General features: G+C 41.6%; 1 protein-coding gene across 1 annotated transcript in view; it reads left to right on the forward strand.

Moving 5' to 3' along the window:
- The first annotated feature begins 7,964 nt into the window (after nucleotides 1-7,964).
- The window catches only part of LOC108932651 (netrin receptor DCC), a 152,819-nt gene continuing 143,577 nt past the window's right edge, over nucleotides 7,965-17,206 (forward strand). The window contains exon 1 of the mRNA XM_018749194.2: nucleotides 7,965-8,361. Coding sequence (XP_018604710.2) covers nucleotides 8,268-8,361 — 94 coding nt within the window. The 5' untranslated portion in view covers nucleotides 7,965-8,267. The remainder of the gene's footprint in view (nucleotides 8,362-17,206) is intronic.

The following is a 17,206-nucleotide window of genomic DNA, read 5'->3' on the forward strand; positions in this document are numbered from 1 at the left end:
AACCCGAGAGTTTGAAAGAACCCGCCTCTGAAAGCTCTTCTGCTATTGGTCTGTCCACGTTACGTCAGACAGGAAGTCTTTGATCGACATGTTAGGAAACTTCCGACTCGGGAAGTGTACAGCATTAAAACAACTACCCACAACAAACAAACAAAAAAAACAATCCGGCTGTAAATATATGTCTATAGCCTTTTATATTGTAATGTTATTGGGATGGTGTACTCTGCTTATTATTCTATTTTACAGATTTTGCATGTGATGTTTGTTGATGAGGGGGGCGCGGTGGCGCAGTGGGTTGGACCGGGTCCTGCTCTCTGGTGGGTCTGGGGTTCGAGTCCCGCTTGGGGTGCCTTACGACGGACTGGCGTCGCGTCCTGGGTGTGTCCCCTCCCCCTCCAGTCTTACGCCCTGTGTTGCCGGGTTAGGCTGTGGCTCCCCGCGACCTTGAATGGGACAAGCGGTTCAGAAAATGTGTGTGTTTGCTGATGATAATATCAAACAAACTGAGAATCATCGACTGCATTTATGTATCTTTCCCTGCTAGTGAAATGCAATATTCTTTTCTCTCAGTTGTACTTTGCTCTGGGGAAAAGCACTTGCTAAATTAATATTTTGTTTGCATGTTCTCCCTGTGTCTGCGTGGGTGCTCTGGTTTCCTCCCACACTCCAAAGACATGCTGTTCAGGTTCCCCCATAGTGTGTGAGCGACAGAGAGAGTGTGTTCCACTGATGCATGGATGAGGGACCCCTTGTAAGTAGTGTATCTAGCAGTGTAAGTCACCATGGTGAATAAGGTGTGTGGGCTCATAGCACTACATAGAGTTCACTGGAAGTTGCTTTGGACAAAAGCATCTGCTAAATAAGTAAATGTAAAATTATACAATATCTAATAATACACATGATTATATAATAACTATTTTGATACTGTTGTATTATAGATTACTTATTTGATTCATCTAATTGAAAATATATAAAATAGAAATAAATACAAGATGTAATCTAAATATATTTTGCCATTTGTTTTTCCTTTAAAGAAACTATGGAAATTTTACTTGAGCATTGTTTTTGACTACCCACTTCTAAGGGCTTTGAACAGAGAGCCAGTGTAACTCAAAACCTGTTTTTACCCTTTACACCCATCACCTAAGCTAGTGACCACACCTGGGGAGAGTTTGTTCTGTAGAATGGAGCACCAGGTGTTAGCCGAACCAATTAAAGACTCTTTTTGAAGGTTGGAGGTTTGCTGTTGGATTTCGAACACTGAACTCGAAATGAAATGTGATCCAGGGCACAGTACTCATAAGCTAAAGTCCATCAGCAGACACACCATGATTGTTGCTAACAAACTGCAAAACTCTACTGCCTGTCCTAACATGGCACTTCACAGACAATAATACAAGTAAGAGACATGTCAATGATAATGTGATGAAATTACACACTTAATCACAGTGCTAGTAGAATTCGCAAAGGCTGTAATGACAAATTCTTGCAAAAATGGCTGGTCATGCCCTGTGCAACATCAAGAAAAAGGACTGATTTTAGATAAAAGTGGTAGTGTGGTGTAGTGCAGTCCAAAATCTAGTGAGGCTTTGATGTTTTTGCCTGTTTTGCCCATTGTTAGCTTCCTTTGTATGGAATAATAAAAGCCCTTTTCTTTCTTTCTAAGATGCTGTCTGGTCTCCCCATGAACATTAACCTACTGGAATTTTGTATCAATAGCTTTAAATTAACACAATTACCTGCATGTAGATAAATATTACTATGAAAAACATGCTATTAAAATCTCAATTTTTCCTTATCTTCTATGTTCTTTATACATTACTGTTAGATTTCCTCTTAATTTACATGAATGAATGAAGGTTCATTAATCAGTTTTGACTATTTATCTCACCCACCTGCTCCTAGCATACTTTGGTGCCTCTTGTGATGAAGGGTGAACAACATTATAAAATATTTGTAATCATTTTTAAATTTTTGATAATGCAGCATTTCATACATATTTAGATGGGATGTAATAAATAATGTGCATCATCTATCTTGCCATGACCTCTTTTTCAAAGAAGATCAAAAGTCTAAGCAGCATACATGTGAACTGAAAAAAATAAACTCAGTACAGTATTTGCATTTATACTTTAGCATTTTCTCCTAAGCACTGTACAACAGAATAAACAAAAAGAAAAACTATGCCAACTTAACTAAGGTTTTTCAGATACCAGCGTCACACTTTTTGTTAGTCTCCTATTCCACAGCCTTTCGGGGTTCATTTCATGTCTTCATTTGAACTGGTTGAAGCTGTTCTGTCCTTGAAACATCCCCCCTCGCTGTTAAAGAGGGTCTCAGTCAGATAATATCCCCTCCAGTGAATCAAGGCTCCTACAAGGCCATACAGCTGGAAATCTGATGTCTTTTGGTTGGTGTCTCCTCACATGACCTAATGTGAGCAAAGTTCTGGTGGGTTTTTAAATTTTCCCTATTTTTCTGTTCTTATGATCATGGTCTTTTTTGTTCCAAACAAAAAGACCCTTTCCTTACTTGCCAACCTGGTGCTTCAGTCCTTCCCGAGTGCCCATCTCTACATCCAAAGCTGCTATAATTCGATGTGTTAACGCACATGTGGCATTATGGGTTCTCTTTAGAGGTTTTTCTAAGGACTTGTACTCCTGGTACAGGCTGGGCAGAAGAGATCAGTCCCAGTGCAGGTGGACAGTAGAGATTTCTCTTATTCAGGTGGTGAAAGGGAAATTTCTTCAGGCACTACATGGACAAAGACTGTGGTACAGAAGGAATCCGTACACACTGGCCAAACCACGACATGTTAAAGGTGAGATGAAGATTACTGAGGAAGGTAGGGTGGAACAAAGTGTAGAAAGAGGAAATCCAAAGAATAATACAATCTGTATTGGAAATGGTACTTGTTCAGGCTGGACAGAAAACCTTAGACTCACTACACAGCTTTCTTCAGTAGGATCATGGAACTGCAACTTATATTACTTTGAAATTACTTTAGCTTCAAAAAGAACCTGAACAAATGCTTCCATTAAGGCATTTTCTTCTGACTGAACAGAAAAGCACGTACTCCACAAAGTATTATGCATTTGCCTAGACATCCCTATAATTAAGGACAGAACATGTGGCAAGACCTGTAAATCACTTAACTCCAGGCTTTATATTGCACTGAAAAAACAAAATAAAGAATATAAATTCCACCAATACCTCCTTGCGTGCAACACTGCTGACCTGTCACTATGTGGACATCAGCAAAACTGCAGTATGAGCTGTAAAAACAAAGGTGTTACAGAAAGGCCTGGGGTGTGTCGTGCTTTTGCCATGGACCACTAATGGTTCTCTGCCAGCTGTCTGACATTAACGAAGCTGAGCAGAGAAAGTTTTGCGTTAGCACTACAAATAACGTAATGTACACAGATTACAAAGTGGAATATAAATCTAATTCTACTTATTTGGTTTAACTAATGCTTAATTTTGTACCTGCACTACTGTTTTTCTACTACACACGAGTTCCTCTAAACCAACATATGGAACTGTTAATTACACACAATTATAGCAGATGAGACTCATGAAATAACTATTTTGTGGTAAAACTAAGGAACACAGGGGGTTCACTTTCTTCAAGCACCACTGTATATATATTGTACATATCCATTAAAAAAACATGAAACTGAAAACCGGTAACCATATCTGTGCAAGAATATCTTTGTAGAAGCATATTCATATATCAGTACAAAGGTAGCTGCACCTATATAACATAAAAGAACATGAAGGTTATCACCAAAAATTATCAAAAGTTTGTCACCAAAAAATGTTAGTAAATCCACTGACACCGATCAGCCAAAACATTAAAATCACCTGCCTTATATTGTGTAGGTCCCCCTCGTGCCGCTAACACAGGACCCATCGAGGCATGGACTCCAAAAGACCTCTGAACGTGTCCTGTGGTATCTGCCATCAAGACGTTAACAGCAGATCCTTTATGTCCTGTAAGTTGCGAGGTGGGGCCTCCGCAGACTGGACTTGTCTTTCCAGCACATCCCACAAATGCTCGATCGGATTGAGATCTGGGGATTTTGGAGGCCACGTCAATGCCTTGAACTCTTTTTCATGTTCTTTAAACCATTCCTGAACAATTTTTGCAGTGTGGCAGGGTGCATTACCCTGCTGAAAGAAGCCACTGCCATCAGGGAATACCATTGCCATGAAGGGATGTACGTGGTCTGCAACAATCTTTAGGTAGGTGCTACGTGTCAAAGTAACAGCCACATGAATGCCAGGACCCAAGGCTTCCCAGCAGAACATTGACTAGAGCATCACATTGCCTCCCTTGGTTTGTCCAGGTTTGACACTCATGTTCCCATTGTAGGCGCTTTTGGCGGTGGACAGGGGTCAGCATGGGCACTTTGACCAATTTGTGGCTATGTAGCCCCATACACAGCAACCTGCGATGCACTCTATGTTCTGACACCTTTCTATCGTGGCCAGCATTAAGGTTTTCAGCAACTTGTGCTACAGTAGCTCTTCTGTGGGATCAGACCAAATAGGCTAGCCTTCGCTCCCCACACACATCAATGAGCCTTGGGCGCCCATGACCTTGTCATCAGTTGTCCTTCTTTGGACCACTTTTGGTAGGTACTAACCACCATATACCAGGAACACCCCACAAGACCTGCCATTTCAGAGATGCCCTGACCCAGTCATCTAGCCATCACAATTTGGCCCTTGTCAAAGTCACTCAGATCCTTAGGCTTGTCTATTTTTCCTGCTTCCAACACATCAAATTCAAGAACTGACTGTTCACTTGCTGCCTAATATATCCCATCCCTTGACAGGTGCCATTGTAACGAGATAATCAATGTTATTCACTTCACCTGTCAGTGGTTTTAATGTTGTGGCTGATCGGTCTATGACAGGTCTTTCTGACTGCAGAAATAAAAAGCCTTAAAAAGATATCCCCATGATTCTAAAAATCAATTCTATTTTACATGAAAAAATAATGCAGACAGAGGATTTTAACACCATCCATTACAATTGTTCATTCAGTTGTTTGATTTATGAGTTCTTAAGTGAGTGATTATTTTTTATGAATTTGTAGCATAAAAAATGAATTTTAAGCAATGAAAAGTGCACACAGTCTGAAACCACTTGTCCTAAAGGGGGTTGCAGTAAACCAGAGCCTAACTTGGCAGCACAGGGCTGAAGGCTGAAGGCGGAGGGGACACACCCAGGACAGGATGCCAGTCTGTTGCAAGGCACCCCAAGCGGGACTCAAACCCTAGACCCACCAGAGAGCAGAACCTGGTCAAACCCACTGTGCTGCTGCACCACCACACCCCTCTCTGGAATGAAAAGCAGTCTCGGTTTTTAAGCTACCAGTCGTCTTGGTAAAGCAGGTACTTCTAATACAGTGTTAACTCACATAACTCACATAGTAATAAACTATGTGCAAATCATTTACCATTTAATCTGGATACTATGTCTTTAGAACAATATAGTGGAATATCCCTGTGAACATGAGGAAAAATGGTAAACTTCACAGATAGGGCCACAAGTAAAATACTCAACCCTGGAAGTAGGAGTGAATCCGCTGAGCCACTGTATACTCATCTTCCTGCATATTGAAAATTTAGTATTGCGGTTCATCAAAACAGGCACCCTCTTTTGCATATAATGGCTCTTCTGCTCACTCTAGAGGGATTTTTCCCGTTATAGACTGATGTTGTGGAGACATTATCCAGCAGCACATTAATTTTTTCCGCTAAGAATGCTAATTATAATGTCCTCCAAAATTATGGGGTGATTTCACTGATGAAATTTGTCCCCATTAAGTGGGGGGAACATACTACACTATACACTGCTAAATGAATTCTCTGCTTGCTTTAAACCAAATGCCTAAAGAAAATTAACCTATAGCAAGGAGTACCTGTGATTTAATTTAGCAGCCAAGAAGAAGCTGAATATGCACATAAGCTTAAAACTCACACTATTGTTTTCTGCAAATAGTGAGACTTTTGATTTAACAAAGTCTTAGGTAGCTATATGTGAATATTCATCTATCCATCCATTTTCATTAGCCGCTTGTCCTGGTCGGGTTGCAGGGGGTCCGGAGCCTATTCCAGAATCACTGGGTACAAGACTTAAGAGTGATACATGCTGGATGGGATGCCAGTCCACTACAGAATATACATATGAACTGAAAAATCTGAATAATGTTACACTAGCACAATAAATAAAATACTCATTCATCATGTTGTTACAATTTTTTTTACAGATTCAAATATTACGTTTCTTCACTTATCCATTTTCTAAAATTTGTTGGTATGGGACTGAACACCAACATGTTTACCAGTCAAGTTGAGACATTGCAATGATGTGCACCGACACATAGCAGGAGTGAGGGAACAGTTGAATTTAACTCTCTTCCACATTGTTCACAGCTGAGGTCTGGTGTTCCAGAGTATTGGTGATTGTAATACAGGAGTACCAGTAAGAACAGGTGAATGGTTACCATGGTGACCAAATGTGGAGCTAATGAAGTTGAAAGGGAGAAAACAACAGAAGCTGCACATGCTTAGGGAATGGATGAGTCAACAAGGACCATTGAGCAGTAGCTGGGATGCAAGGTATTATTTTCAGTCTGGTTAGTACATTTAAAAAGTCTGCTTTTTAATTTATTGTATTTGTGGGGCAGAGACAGCCACAGGACAACACTAAGGCACAAGGCAGCTGGGTTTCAACAGCACAAAGTGGATTTATTGAACAAATGAGGCCCTTCCGAGCATATGGCAAAAAGTAGGGTAAGAACCAAACTCAGACCACCCAAATAAAACAACCTTCTTTCTCAAGGCAAGGCACTCAGCCTCCTCCCCTCAGATGCTACTCTCCTGAGGCCTCAGGCCAGCTTCCTTTATAGTCCCAGGAATTGGTCCTCAAGGGCCAGCAGGTGTCTGTCATCATTCAGTTAGGGCAGGGACTACCCCCTGGGAGCTCACCATCCCAATGCTCATGTCTCTTGCCTTGCCCTGCCCTGGGTGGACCATGTATATACTGTATATGCATGGCTACAATGAGTAAAACAGCAGCAACAGCTGGCAGTGTAGTAATCACAGATACTGCATTTGGTTTGATTCCCTGCCTCTGGCTGTAGTACCCTTGAGCAAAGTATTTACCTTAAAATTGCTCCAGTAAAAAATTGCCTAGTTGTATAAATGGGTGAATAATTGTAAGTTGTTTTGGAGAAAAATATCTGCTAAATAAATGTAAAGGCAAAGGCAGCAGCCCTACCCACTATTTTACCAGCTGTCCATAATAGTGGGTAGGGCTGCTGCCTTTGTACCCAAAGGTTGCAGGTTTGAATCTCACGTCCAGCTGTAGTACCCTTGAGCAAGTTACATACCCTAAAATTGCTCCAGTAAGAAATTACCTAGCTGTATAAACAAGTAAATAATTGTAAGTAGCTTAACACAGTAGATCGCTTTGGAGAAAAGTGTCAGAAAAATGTACAAGCGCTCCTTTTAAATTCTTAATTTTGACTGAAATGATTCAAAATAACATTACATGGTGTTGTAAGCCCATTCATTTCTAAAGCACGTACAGCTATTGCATAAGCATATGCAATTCTTTTGACGCATATGAGTATATGTGACTTGTGAGTTACGAACAAAACGAATTGCGACCAAAACAAGTTACAAACAGCCCCCCCCCTCTCAATTACGTCTCTAAACAGAGGAGCGTGAGTAATAAATTCGCTTTCAGTGCTGCAAATGCACATGCGCTTCACTTTTTAGGTTCGGACGTGAGATGGCAGAAGAGCGCAGCGCTCTCCGTGCAGCAGCCCGGCGACGACCCCCCGCCCCCCCCCCCCCCCAAACACTGTGTGGATCCCTGCAGGTTCAGTCCGTTCCGGGGAAGTTCTCCCCGTCGTTTACCCCCAACCCCTCCAGATCAATGAAGCCGCGTCTCGCGCTCCCGCATGCACAGCGTCCGTGGACAGCTCCCGTAACAAGTGAGCCCCTCATGTCCTCCGCTCGAGCCGCTCGCTTTATTCCGCTGCTCCGCGCTCGGGATCCCCGCCAACATGGAAAATAATCGCAGTTAAGTCGCGGCTGCATCTTTCACTCGGAAAGTACAGGAGCTTCGCATTGTGCGCGCAGCCGAGCCAGGAGATTCTTTCCAAGTGCTTCTCCCTCCCTGTTCGGCGCTCATGAACTGATGAATTGAATCCCATTCCCAGTTTGTCTGGAGCAAGGTGCGAGACCATGGAGAATACAGTTGGATTTATTTACCCGAAAATAGTACTTCTTTTTCTGTGTGCGTGGCTATCTCTTCTCAGTCTTTCTGGAAAATCCTATGGTAAGTCACTGATCGATTTTTTTTTTCTTTCTTTTTTTTTTACCTTCAGCCTCGAGATATGTGACATGATGTAATTGCGAGACCGCTGTTTTTAATTCCCTTCATTTATTAAAGTCCCTCAGAACAAGCGGACACTTTTGGGGTAATAACTGCACAGAGGAATTATCAATGGAACCGCAATCTGGATGGTGCGATAATAGTGCGTGTGCTGTTAAATTGATCAACGTGGCTGAAAAAGCACCATTTAGATTCTCCTCCGCCAGCACTGCAGCCCCACTGTGATGCTTTTCATATTTACTCGTTAATTTCTATCATCTGTGATGATTTTACTTTGCTTAATGATTTCATATCGACGCGTTTTTTAATTAGCAGATAGGTTCCCCTTATTTGTAGAAACCGAAAAGACAGCATAGTTTTTTTTTTTTTAAATTGTATATACATTTTTTTAGACATGATGTCTAGTATTATTAAATATTTCACAAAAGATATCTAATACAAGTCGGTTATCGATGACTATGCTGTTCCATTTAATAGACTATGAAGGTCAGGGTTTAATCAAAGTATAAATCAAAGTATAAACTGTTCTGCCGATGTATTGCATATTTGACTCTTACTGGTGAGTCGAATCGGTGTCAAAGGTTTACCTGGAATAACCTATGTAGATATTCGGGCTTCCCGACTGATCAGTGAATCAGTGACAGACGTGATTCGCGTTTGTATTTTAACTTATATGAGTACTTCCGAAACCAACGTTATAAACAGGTTTTCCACAGAAAAATTAAGGGTCGCAAAGTAGCATTCCAGAAATTCTAGGCTTCGTGGACTGGACGTTTCACATGAAATAAACTGCAACCGTGGTGATTATATATATACTAGTAGCTCTATCCGTAGTTATTAATGTACTTTGTGCTTCATGCCTGGCTGGTGGCATCTCATTTTTTTTCAGTCCTTTTGCAGTCCTTCTAATCACCATCCACTGGCAGTGCAGGTGGTTATCATGCTGATAAGCTTCACCTAATGACAATTAATTGCCTTTTTTACAGTACAGAAAATGAATGGAACAAAAATCAGAAACACGCAGCACTCTGCATAAACTGATGCTGGGCCCTTTTTAGTCATCGATATCCATTTCTTAGACACGGCCATCGGACAGCCTGTGAACCTCAACACGTTATCTGTATGGTATTGTACCGTGTTCACTGATACAATGGGCCTGGCCACTAAATGGCTGTCACTGTGTGCTGCATTAGTATTCTCCTCTGATACTAATACGCTGCAGATGCTGAGAACTCGTATGGAATATTACTTTACTGGCCATTTAACCATATTCAGGGTAGATGTTTCTTCTTTTGCTCTGAAGGGACACAGAGTAAACCAAAATAACACACAGATTTAAATTGAGTAAACAATTAAAAAACGCCTAATAATAATAATCCTATGCAGTGTTGTTCCAGGCTGCTGGAAAATTAAGCGTGCATGATTCAATTCACCTGAGAATGTTAAAAACAGAATTGCACATAACTGCCCATTAATATTTTACATATTACAAGAATGGCAGTTTTAAGAGAAGACGCGGGCCGCAACGCAAGTCTTTGTGTGTGTGTGTGTGTGTGTGTGTGTGTGTGTGTGCGTGCGTCTGTGCGTGTGCGGGTGGGTCGTTTTCAAATCCAGATGCTCGCCGTGTGTGTGGGCTGCGCCCTTCCGCCGGGCGAGCTGGGACGGGGCTGCTGTGCGTGGCGGGGCCGGGCTACACCCCGCGCGGCCACTGGCGCACTGCAACTGCGCTCCCGCTCTGCGGACGCAGCTTCCGCTCGACTGCGCAGAACCGACCTGGACCTGAGCGGCGCTCGGGAGCCCCGAGGAAGCCTGCTTTTGTAGAACGCGCGGTGGCAACTTACGCGGATTTCGGGTGGAGGAAAGGAGGACGGGGTTCATGTCGCCCGGTGGATTGATCGAAAGCGCTACTCACGTGCGGAGATCCATTTTTTTGCCAAAATATCGGGGGGGCTGGGGGTGGGTGTGCGCAGGGGGGCAGCGCGTGAAGCTCAGGCCGCCTAAGTCAGGTGCGCGTAAGAGATGTGACTGCGCTCACTCAGTGTGTTGCGCGCGGCCGTTCCCGTGCCGCACGCGCATCGCGCTGCACAACTGAACTGTCTCGTATTTGTGCGTCCTCGACGCTGCTGCATACTTTCGTTGTGTTTATAATTGCGTTCAGCGTCGCTGCATTGCTTCACTTGCGCTCCGCGGCACTTGCAGGTGTCAAGTGGTGAGTGGTGATTTCATTGGTTTTTTCGGGACCCTGCAGACAGCGGCCCGTTAATTGGACCTGCACGCATGTCGTCCGCTTTACCCTGACACAGTGTAAACGCGGTAAGGCTCCCAGTGCCTGCCCCGCAAATACGGGCAACAGTTCCTTTTATTATGCTTTCCCCGGCGGTCATTAAAGTGTGGAAAATATAGAACCATTACAACTCCATTACGAAATAACAGAAACACGATGATTTATGGCTTTGGACATCCCGAGTGGAGTGAACTGTACTGCCACAAGAACACGTATTTCTGTAAAAAAAAATGCCATGTGGTGGTTTTTATAAGTTTGCAACAGAAAGTTTATCTCTCCTGCCTCTGGGTTATGCAAATATTGATGTTTGGTACACTTCTAACATTCAAACCCAGATGATGGTTGAGGTCCTTATGGGGCCTTATGTTTAAGTGGGAAAAACAGTAGCGACAGAAAAGAAGATACATTTTTCAACATGCAAGAGGTGGCAGGCCTTCTATAAAAATAAAGTATATTATATAAAGCAAAAAACTGGGGGGCTTCTCAGGTAGTACTGTGTTTAAGGAGGAAACCTTGTAAAACATGCAACATAATCAACCTAAGAACATACATGTCAGCAGAGGAACACACCACATGCAACATGCAAACATTCTGCATTGCATAAATTTATGTGTATTAACCATTTTGGAGGATATACATGCATTCTGTACGGGGAGGCACGAAAAACGATGCACTCTCAAAAGAGCACAGCAGTATTAGTTTAGTGTAGGTCATTCAGTGTTTAGTGTAATCTGATCACCAGTGTAAACATTTGGGATCAATAGATCCTAGTGGAGGGGTGCGGTGGTGCAGCGGGTTTGACCGGGTCCCGCTCTCTGGCGGGTCTCGGTCTCGAGTCCTGCTTGGGGTGCCCTGTGACAGACTGGCATCCCGTCCGGGTTGTGTCCCCTCCCCCCTTTGCCCTGCGTTGCTGGGTTAGGCTCTGTCTTGCTGCAACCCCGCTCGGGACAAGTGGTCTGACTGTGTGTGTGTGTGTGTGTGTGTGTGTGTAGACCCTAGTGCAATATCCCTGCTTAGGATGCCTTTCCAGTTTTTATTGTGCACAAACCTGTTGCAAATGTAATTTCCTGCTGGAAAATATAGTGTGAAACACTGGGGGACAAATTTGTTTTGAACTTCCACAATGCTTAATATTTTTGCTTGTTGATTGATTGACTGACTGACTAACAGATTGATTGACTGCTTACATGTCTGCATTGTTATGAAATATTTAACACTATCTTGACACACTTCTCTCTTTACGCTCCCTGTCAGAGAAAAGTGGGGAAGTGGTGTCATACAGTTCAGCAACTTTCACTCCTGAGCTATTTTAGCCATTCACTTTGTGTGCTGGTTAGTTTGAATAATTTTTATTTTTAATTAATTAACATTAACTGGGCTGTTCATTAAATTAATTTCTTCATTTAATCAGTGATAATGACATTCATTGTCTGAGGACTGGCTCAGTTTACACTCTAACCCAAATTCCTGAAAATATGCTATGAATGTTTAATAACAAATCCAACACACAAAATAAAGCACACAAGATGAATCTCACATTTAAGCAAGCTTGCACACCGTTTTGCAGGAACTTGAGAACTGAGACAGGAGGAAGGTGCTAGCGTGGTTGCTTTGATGTATCTTGCATCCTTTGTGTACATCTCAGCATCGTGGAAGATGGAGATTTGATGGCTCTGATGTTTCTTCCATCCTTTGTGTATTCCTCCACTTCTTAAAAGATGGGAAAGTGGTGGCTGTGTTCTTTCTTGCACTCTTTGTGTATCATTCCTCATCTTTTGTGCTGTCCCAAAGTTAGATTTTTTTGCTTGCAAGATGTTTCTCAATGCTTTGTGCTATACAGCACATAAATTGAACATTAGGCACAAACTGCACTTGCTGGTAGGAGTGAAGTCTTATTAATCTAATGCTCCTGCAACTATTGTTGGAAGTATGTATATAATCTGTGTTTCTACTGGTGTGGACGACAATTATTTAAATTTTTTTAGAAGTTTGGTATAGGTTGGAGTGTAGAGTACATTTACATTTACTTTTACTCATTTAGCAGACGCTATTCTCTAACGCGTCGTACATCTCCTAGAAAATACAATGCGTGCATTACATTAGGAGAAAGAGACATAGTTGCAGATGTGTGATTCTTAAATACAGTTAGTTTGTTTCTTTCCATCATATGAACCAATGTTCATCACAAGAGCAGCTGCATAAAACTCAGAATTTCGACGATTCCTGATTACCTTGCTACTAATTTTTCTTTTTTTTTTTTTGAGAGTATTTGAATGAGATTTTATTTGTGTGATGAAGAAATGGTCTGGCAGCAACACAACAAACAAAAACTAACCTACTCTGTACCTATTCCTTTATATAGAACTCTCATATGACCTGCATTTGTTAGAGCTGAATTTTTCTTCACAAAAATAGTACTTTGTTCATAAAGGCCTACAGAGCATTTTTTTTTTTTTTGGAAGAATGAACAAACAGTTTATTTCTATAAATTCTCTTTGTCAGGATATTTCATACTAAATGTTTGCTACAGCAATCACCACTAAATCCAACCAGTTATTTCCAGGGATTGGTTCATTTCAGCATCTCATGGTAGCTGCTGTGAATTCCAGCCTTAAAAGGTCACTCTGCTCTAACTGGTTTTGAAAATAAAGGCCTGTTTCACACCTTATTGTGGTTCAATATCCTTTTTCGGATTGTTTACATTCTTGTAAAAATACCAGGATTTCTTCATGAGCAATACTCTATACAGGGACATGGACTGGATCTGGCTCGTGGGGTACTAGTTGTTGACCCCAATTTATCGTTTCTCCATATTTTTTCCACCATTTGAAAAATCTACAGATATCGTTGTGGTTGTCTTTACTGAGCTGACTTTTAAGCTTAACTCAACATTAAAAATATTTATTCATTTACTCTTTAGTAGAATGCTTCTCTACCCTTTTCAGGGAAGGTTTGCCAAAAAAGTATCAGTAGGAGCAGTTAGCTAACAGATGCCTCCAGGCTTCCTTCAAATTCTATATGGGATGATATTTTTGAAACCGAGACAGAAACAGAGTGTCAGTGTCCACAGCGTGGAGGTATGTTTACTCTTTCCTTGTTCTATGGATCCTCTTACACCCTGGTTTAAAGACTGTGCTCAGCAATATTGACTTTTCACTTTGTAAGTGCATGAAATTGGGGTAAATCTTCTCTGACCAAGTAAATTTGGTGAGCTGCCCTCTCAGATGGACAACCAGTCCAAGCGAGCAAACACAAAAAGAGCTGTGTGTTCTGCTCTGATTCGATCCGTAACTGGTTCAAATGGGTAAATACACAAAGAGCTGTGCGTACAAAAGTGATGTCCTCTCAGTTTATGTGAAATGATGGTTTGTATTCTGTACACATCAATATTTTCAGGGTTTCCATGTAACAATGAAACTTGTCATGAAATTTTCATTCTGCTGGCAGAAAATCCATAACCCCATAACAATGCTTTATGAAACTTGATAATAGGTGCAGCTAATTCATTAAGGAGGACATTCTTTATAATATAATAAGAATGATAATGAGGTTCGAATAATATTACTGATGATGGTGTATATGTGGGTCGTTTTGGGTGAGCTTGTGTCAGTCTAGGACTGGATTAAAATGCTTCCCATAATAGAAATACTGGGAACAGCATCTTTTGAATTTGGACCCCTGCCTTATGAACAGATTTTCAAGGAAAAAAGAGGATTTGATTCTTGGGGAATATTGTACAAATGTCAGCGAAAAGGCTGTGATTATTACACACGTCTTCTGATGTACCTGGGAGCATAATCAGTGACATTACCTGGGGTCAGTAGGTGTTCCAGGTCTTTCAAAATCAGAAGCCATCAACCAAGGTTGATCAGACCCCAGTCTATATCCAGGTAGCGCTACCTGAAACCCACAGCTCACTTCTCCTCATCCGCAGACATCTAAATACCCTTGTCGCAGTCTGAGTAATACCCTTCCTACTGTGCACTGTCCACAAGCTGATCAATTCTATCACAGCCTTGAGCACCTATGTGTGATGCCAATGTTCACACCCTTCACTTAGCACTCTTGTAAAGCTGTTGAGGATGTCCACCAGTGTCCTTCTCTTTGGACAAAGTAAGCATGAAGGAGAATCACCTTTTCCCCAGCTGAACAGGTTACATGGACTCAGAAGCACGTCACAGACTACAATCATCAAGAACTTAGTACACTGAGGCGCTGCTGTCCCAAGGTCCTCCTAGCTTGTTCATGCTCACTGCTGATGCCTCCCTACCATCCTAGTCATCAGTCCTTCCTCAGTCGCTAATAAAGCGCACTTTCCCCTGAATTAGCTTGTGCTCCTCCTTTCCCTGGGTCTTGCCAAACCTCTGTGAGGGAACACTGCCCAAACAAGCCCTTCCGCTGAGCCCACCATCACACTATGCTATGCTGGAGCCAAGACCCAGCCTGCTGCACTGCTGCCAGCGCAGTCCTTACTTGTCCGAATTTCAGTGGCAGCTCCCAAAACCCTTGGATAATTTGGGTCCCTGTACTGCAGCAATTCCCTTGCCTGCGTTACCCTAAACTCCTCCTGTATGCTCCCGAATGGTAACTTCAGCTTGTTCCTCTGCCCACGCAAGGCAATTAATTTTTAACAGTAACACACCACTTACAGATTAATTCAACAGTTTACCACAAGGTTAAAAATAAAAATTTTGATGGTATATGTGAATGGCTTCTTCAGGAAAAAAGTAGCCTAATTAACTGGTAGTGTGTACTGACGGCATTGTGGATAGAGCTGCTGCCTTTATATTCAAAGGTTGCAGGTTTGAATCCACTCCAGCTGTAGTACCCTAGGGCAAGGTACTTACCTTAAATTGCGCCAGTAAAATTAGCCAGCTGTCTAAATGGATAAATAACTGTAAGTCGCATTACAGAAAAGCATCAGCTAAATGAATAAATATGTCTCATTACAATATCTTTTGCTACATGAACATATTGGAGTGCATTTTCTGCATTACTGACCTTAAAGCAGTTACTATGGCTTGTGTTTCATCCATATTATATTTGTGTGAATTTCACCAGTTATAATAACTGCGAGAGTTATATATTGAGTGCTCATGTTGCTTAAGTTTTGTTGAACAAAAATTCAGTTTTCCCAAGTTCTCAGGCTATTTACACATTATGTCATGTCATCATCTGAACTGCTTGTCCCATTCAGGGTCGCAGGGAGCCAGAGCCTAACCTGGCAACACGGGGCGTAGGGCTGGAGGGGGAAGGGACACACCCAGGACAGGATACCAGTCTGTTGCAAGGCACCCCAAGCGGGACTCGAATCCCAGACCCACCGGAGAACAGGTCCTGTGGGACTAACCCCACTGTGCCACCGCACCCCCCCCCCCCCCCTATTTACACATTATTTCATAGAAAAAAATAGTTGTATGAAGGTTTGTGCACAATTCCTCAGATGTGCAATATTTTTTCCATCTATAAATCCTCGTATCAAATACCCTCTGCGTGACCTCTTCTGCTATCAAGCCTGAACAACATGTTTCAATTTATTCTTTGGTTGTGCACATCAGAGGATTAGGGATACAGGGTCAACTCTGATTTAGTGTGTGTGATTGCTCCACGGAAAGCCGCAGTGCTTAAAAACTTTATTTTAATGCAACTGTGCTCCAAATTTAATAAGCATTTTGTTCCGTTTAACTTTCTGGGATGCTGAAAAACAAAGTCCTCGAGAGTGCAACTTGTATTTTAAAATGTGTTGTTGTAACCCAACTTTGAATAAACATAATTTTGAAACACAATATTTCTTTTCCACATGAGTTGTGGAACATCCAAATATCTAACAAATGTTCTTTTGTTAGATAATGTTTTTCCGACTTTGAATTTCATTTTTTCTTTGCTTAATTGACTGATGACTTTAGTTTGATTTAATCAAATATATTACGATGTGTGTACTAACAGTAATTTCATAATCAAGAGCCAAGTTCTAAAGCCTTGCCAGCAACTGTACGCATTACTTGCGATGAAAGGTCCAGTATTTAATAACAGGAAGCCAGTGAATTCCTGCTACTATAAACTTGAAGCTGAAATGAAACCTAATCAACCACAGAAAAGTTATGGATGAATTAATGTAACATTTATAATGAGATGATGTCCAGCTTGTAATTACAGTGTTTAAGCTCAAAAAATCAAGTTCAAAAGTTCCATGCTTTTAAAATAAACATTGTTTGACAAAGTTTTTGGTAATTATTCACATGCTCCAGAAAGTGTAATTCAATTCAATTTATTTTTATAGAGCGCTCTTCTCACGCGGTAACACAGAGTGCCTTAACACAGGCATAAGGCAAGAAAAACAAATACATCAAATAAAGAAACAAAGAAGACATCTTACTACTGACTATCATAATATAGTACTTTTATAGAACTATAAGTATGCCTGCTGGCCATGGAGGAAAGGAACAAAAACTCCCAACCGAAAATCGAGGTAGAAAAAAAACCTCTGGGGCTCCAAGGGCCAGT

The sequence above is a fragment of the Scleropages formosus genome, chromosome 6 (assembly GCF_900964775.1).
Source record: "Scleropages formosus chromosome 6, fSclFor1.1, whole genome shotgun sequence".
NCBI lineage: Eukaryota > Metazoa > Chordata > Actinopteri > Osteoglossiformes > Osteoglossidae > Scleropages > Scleropages formosus.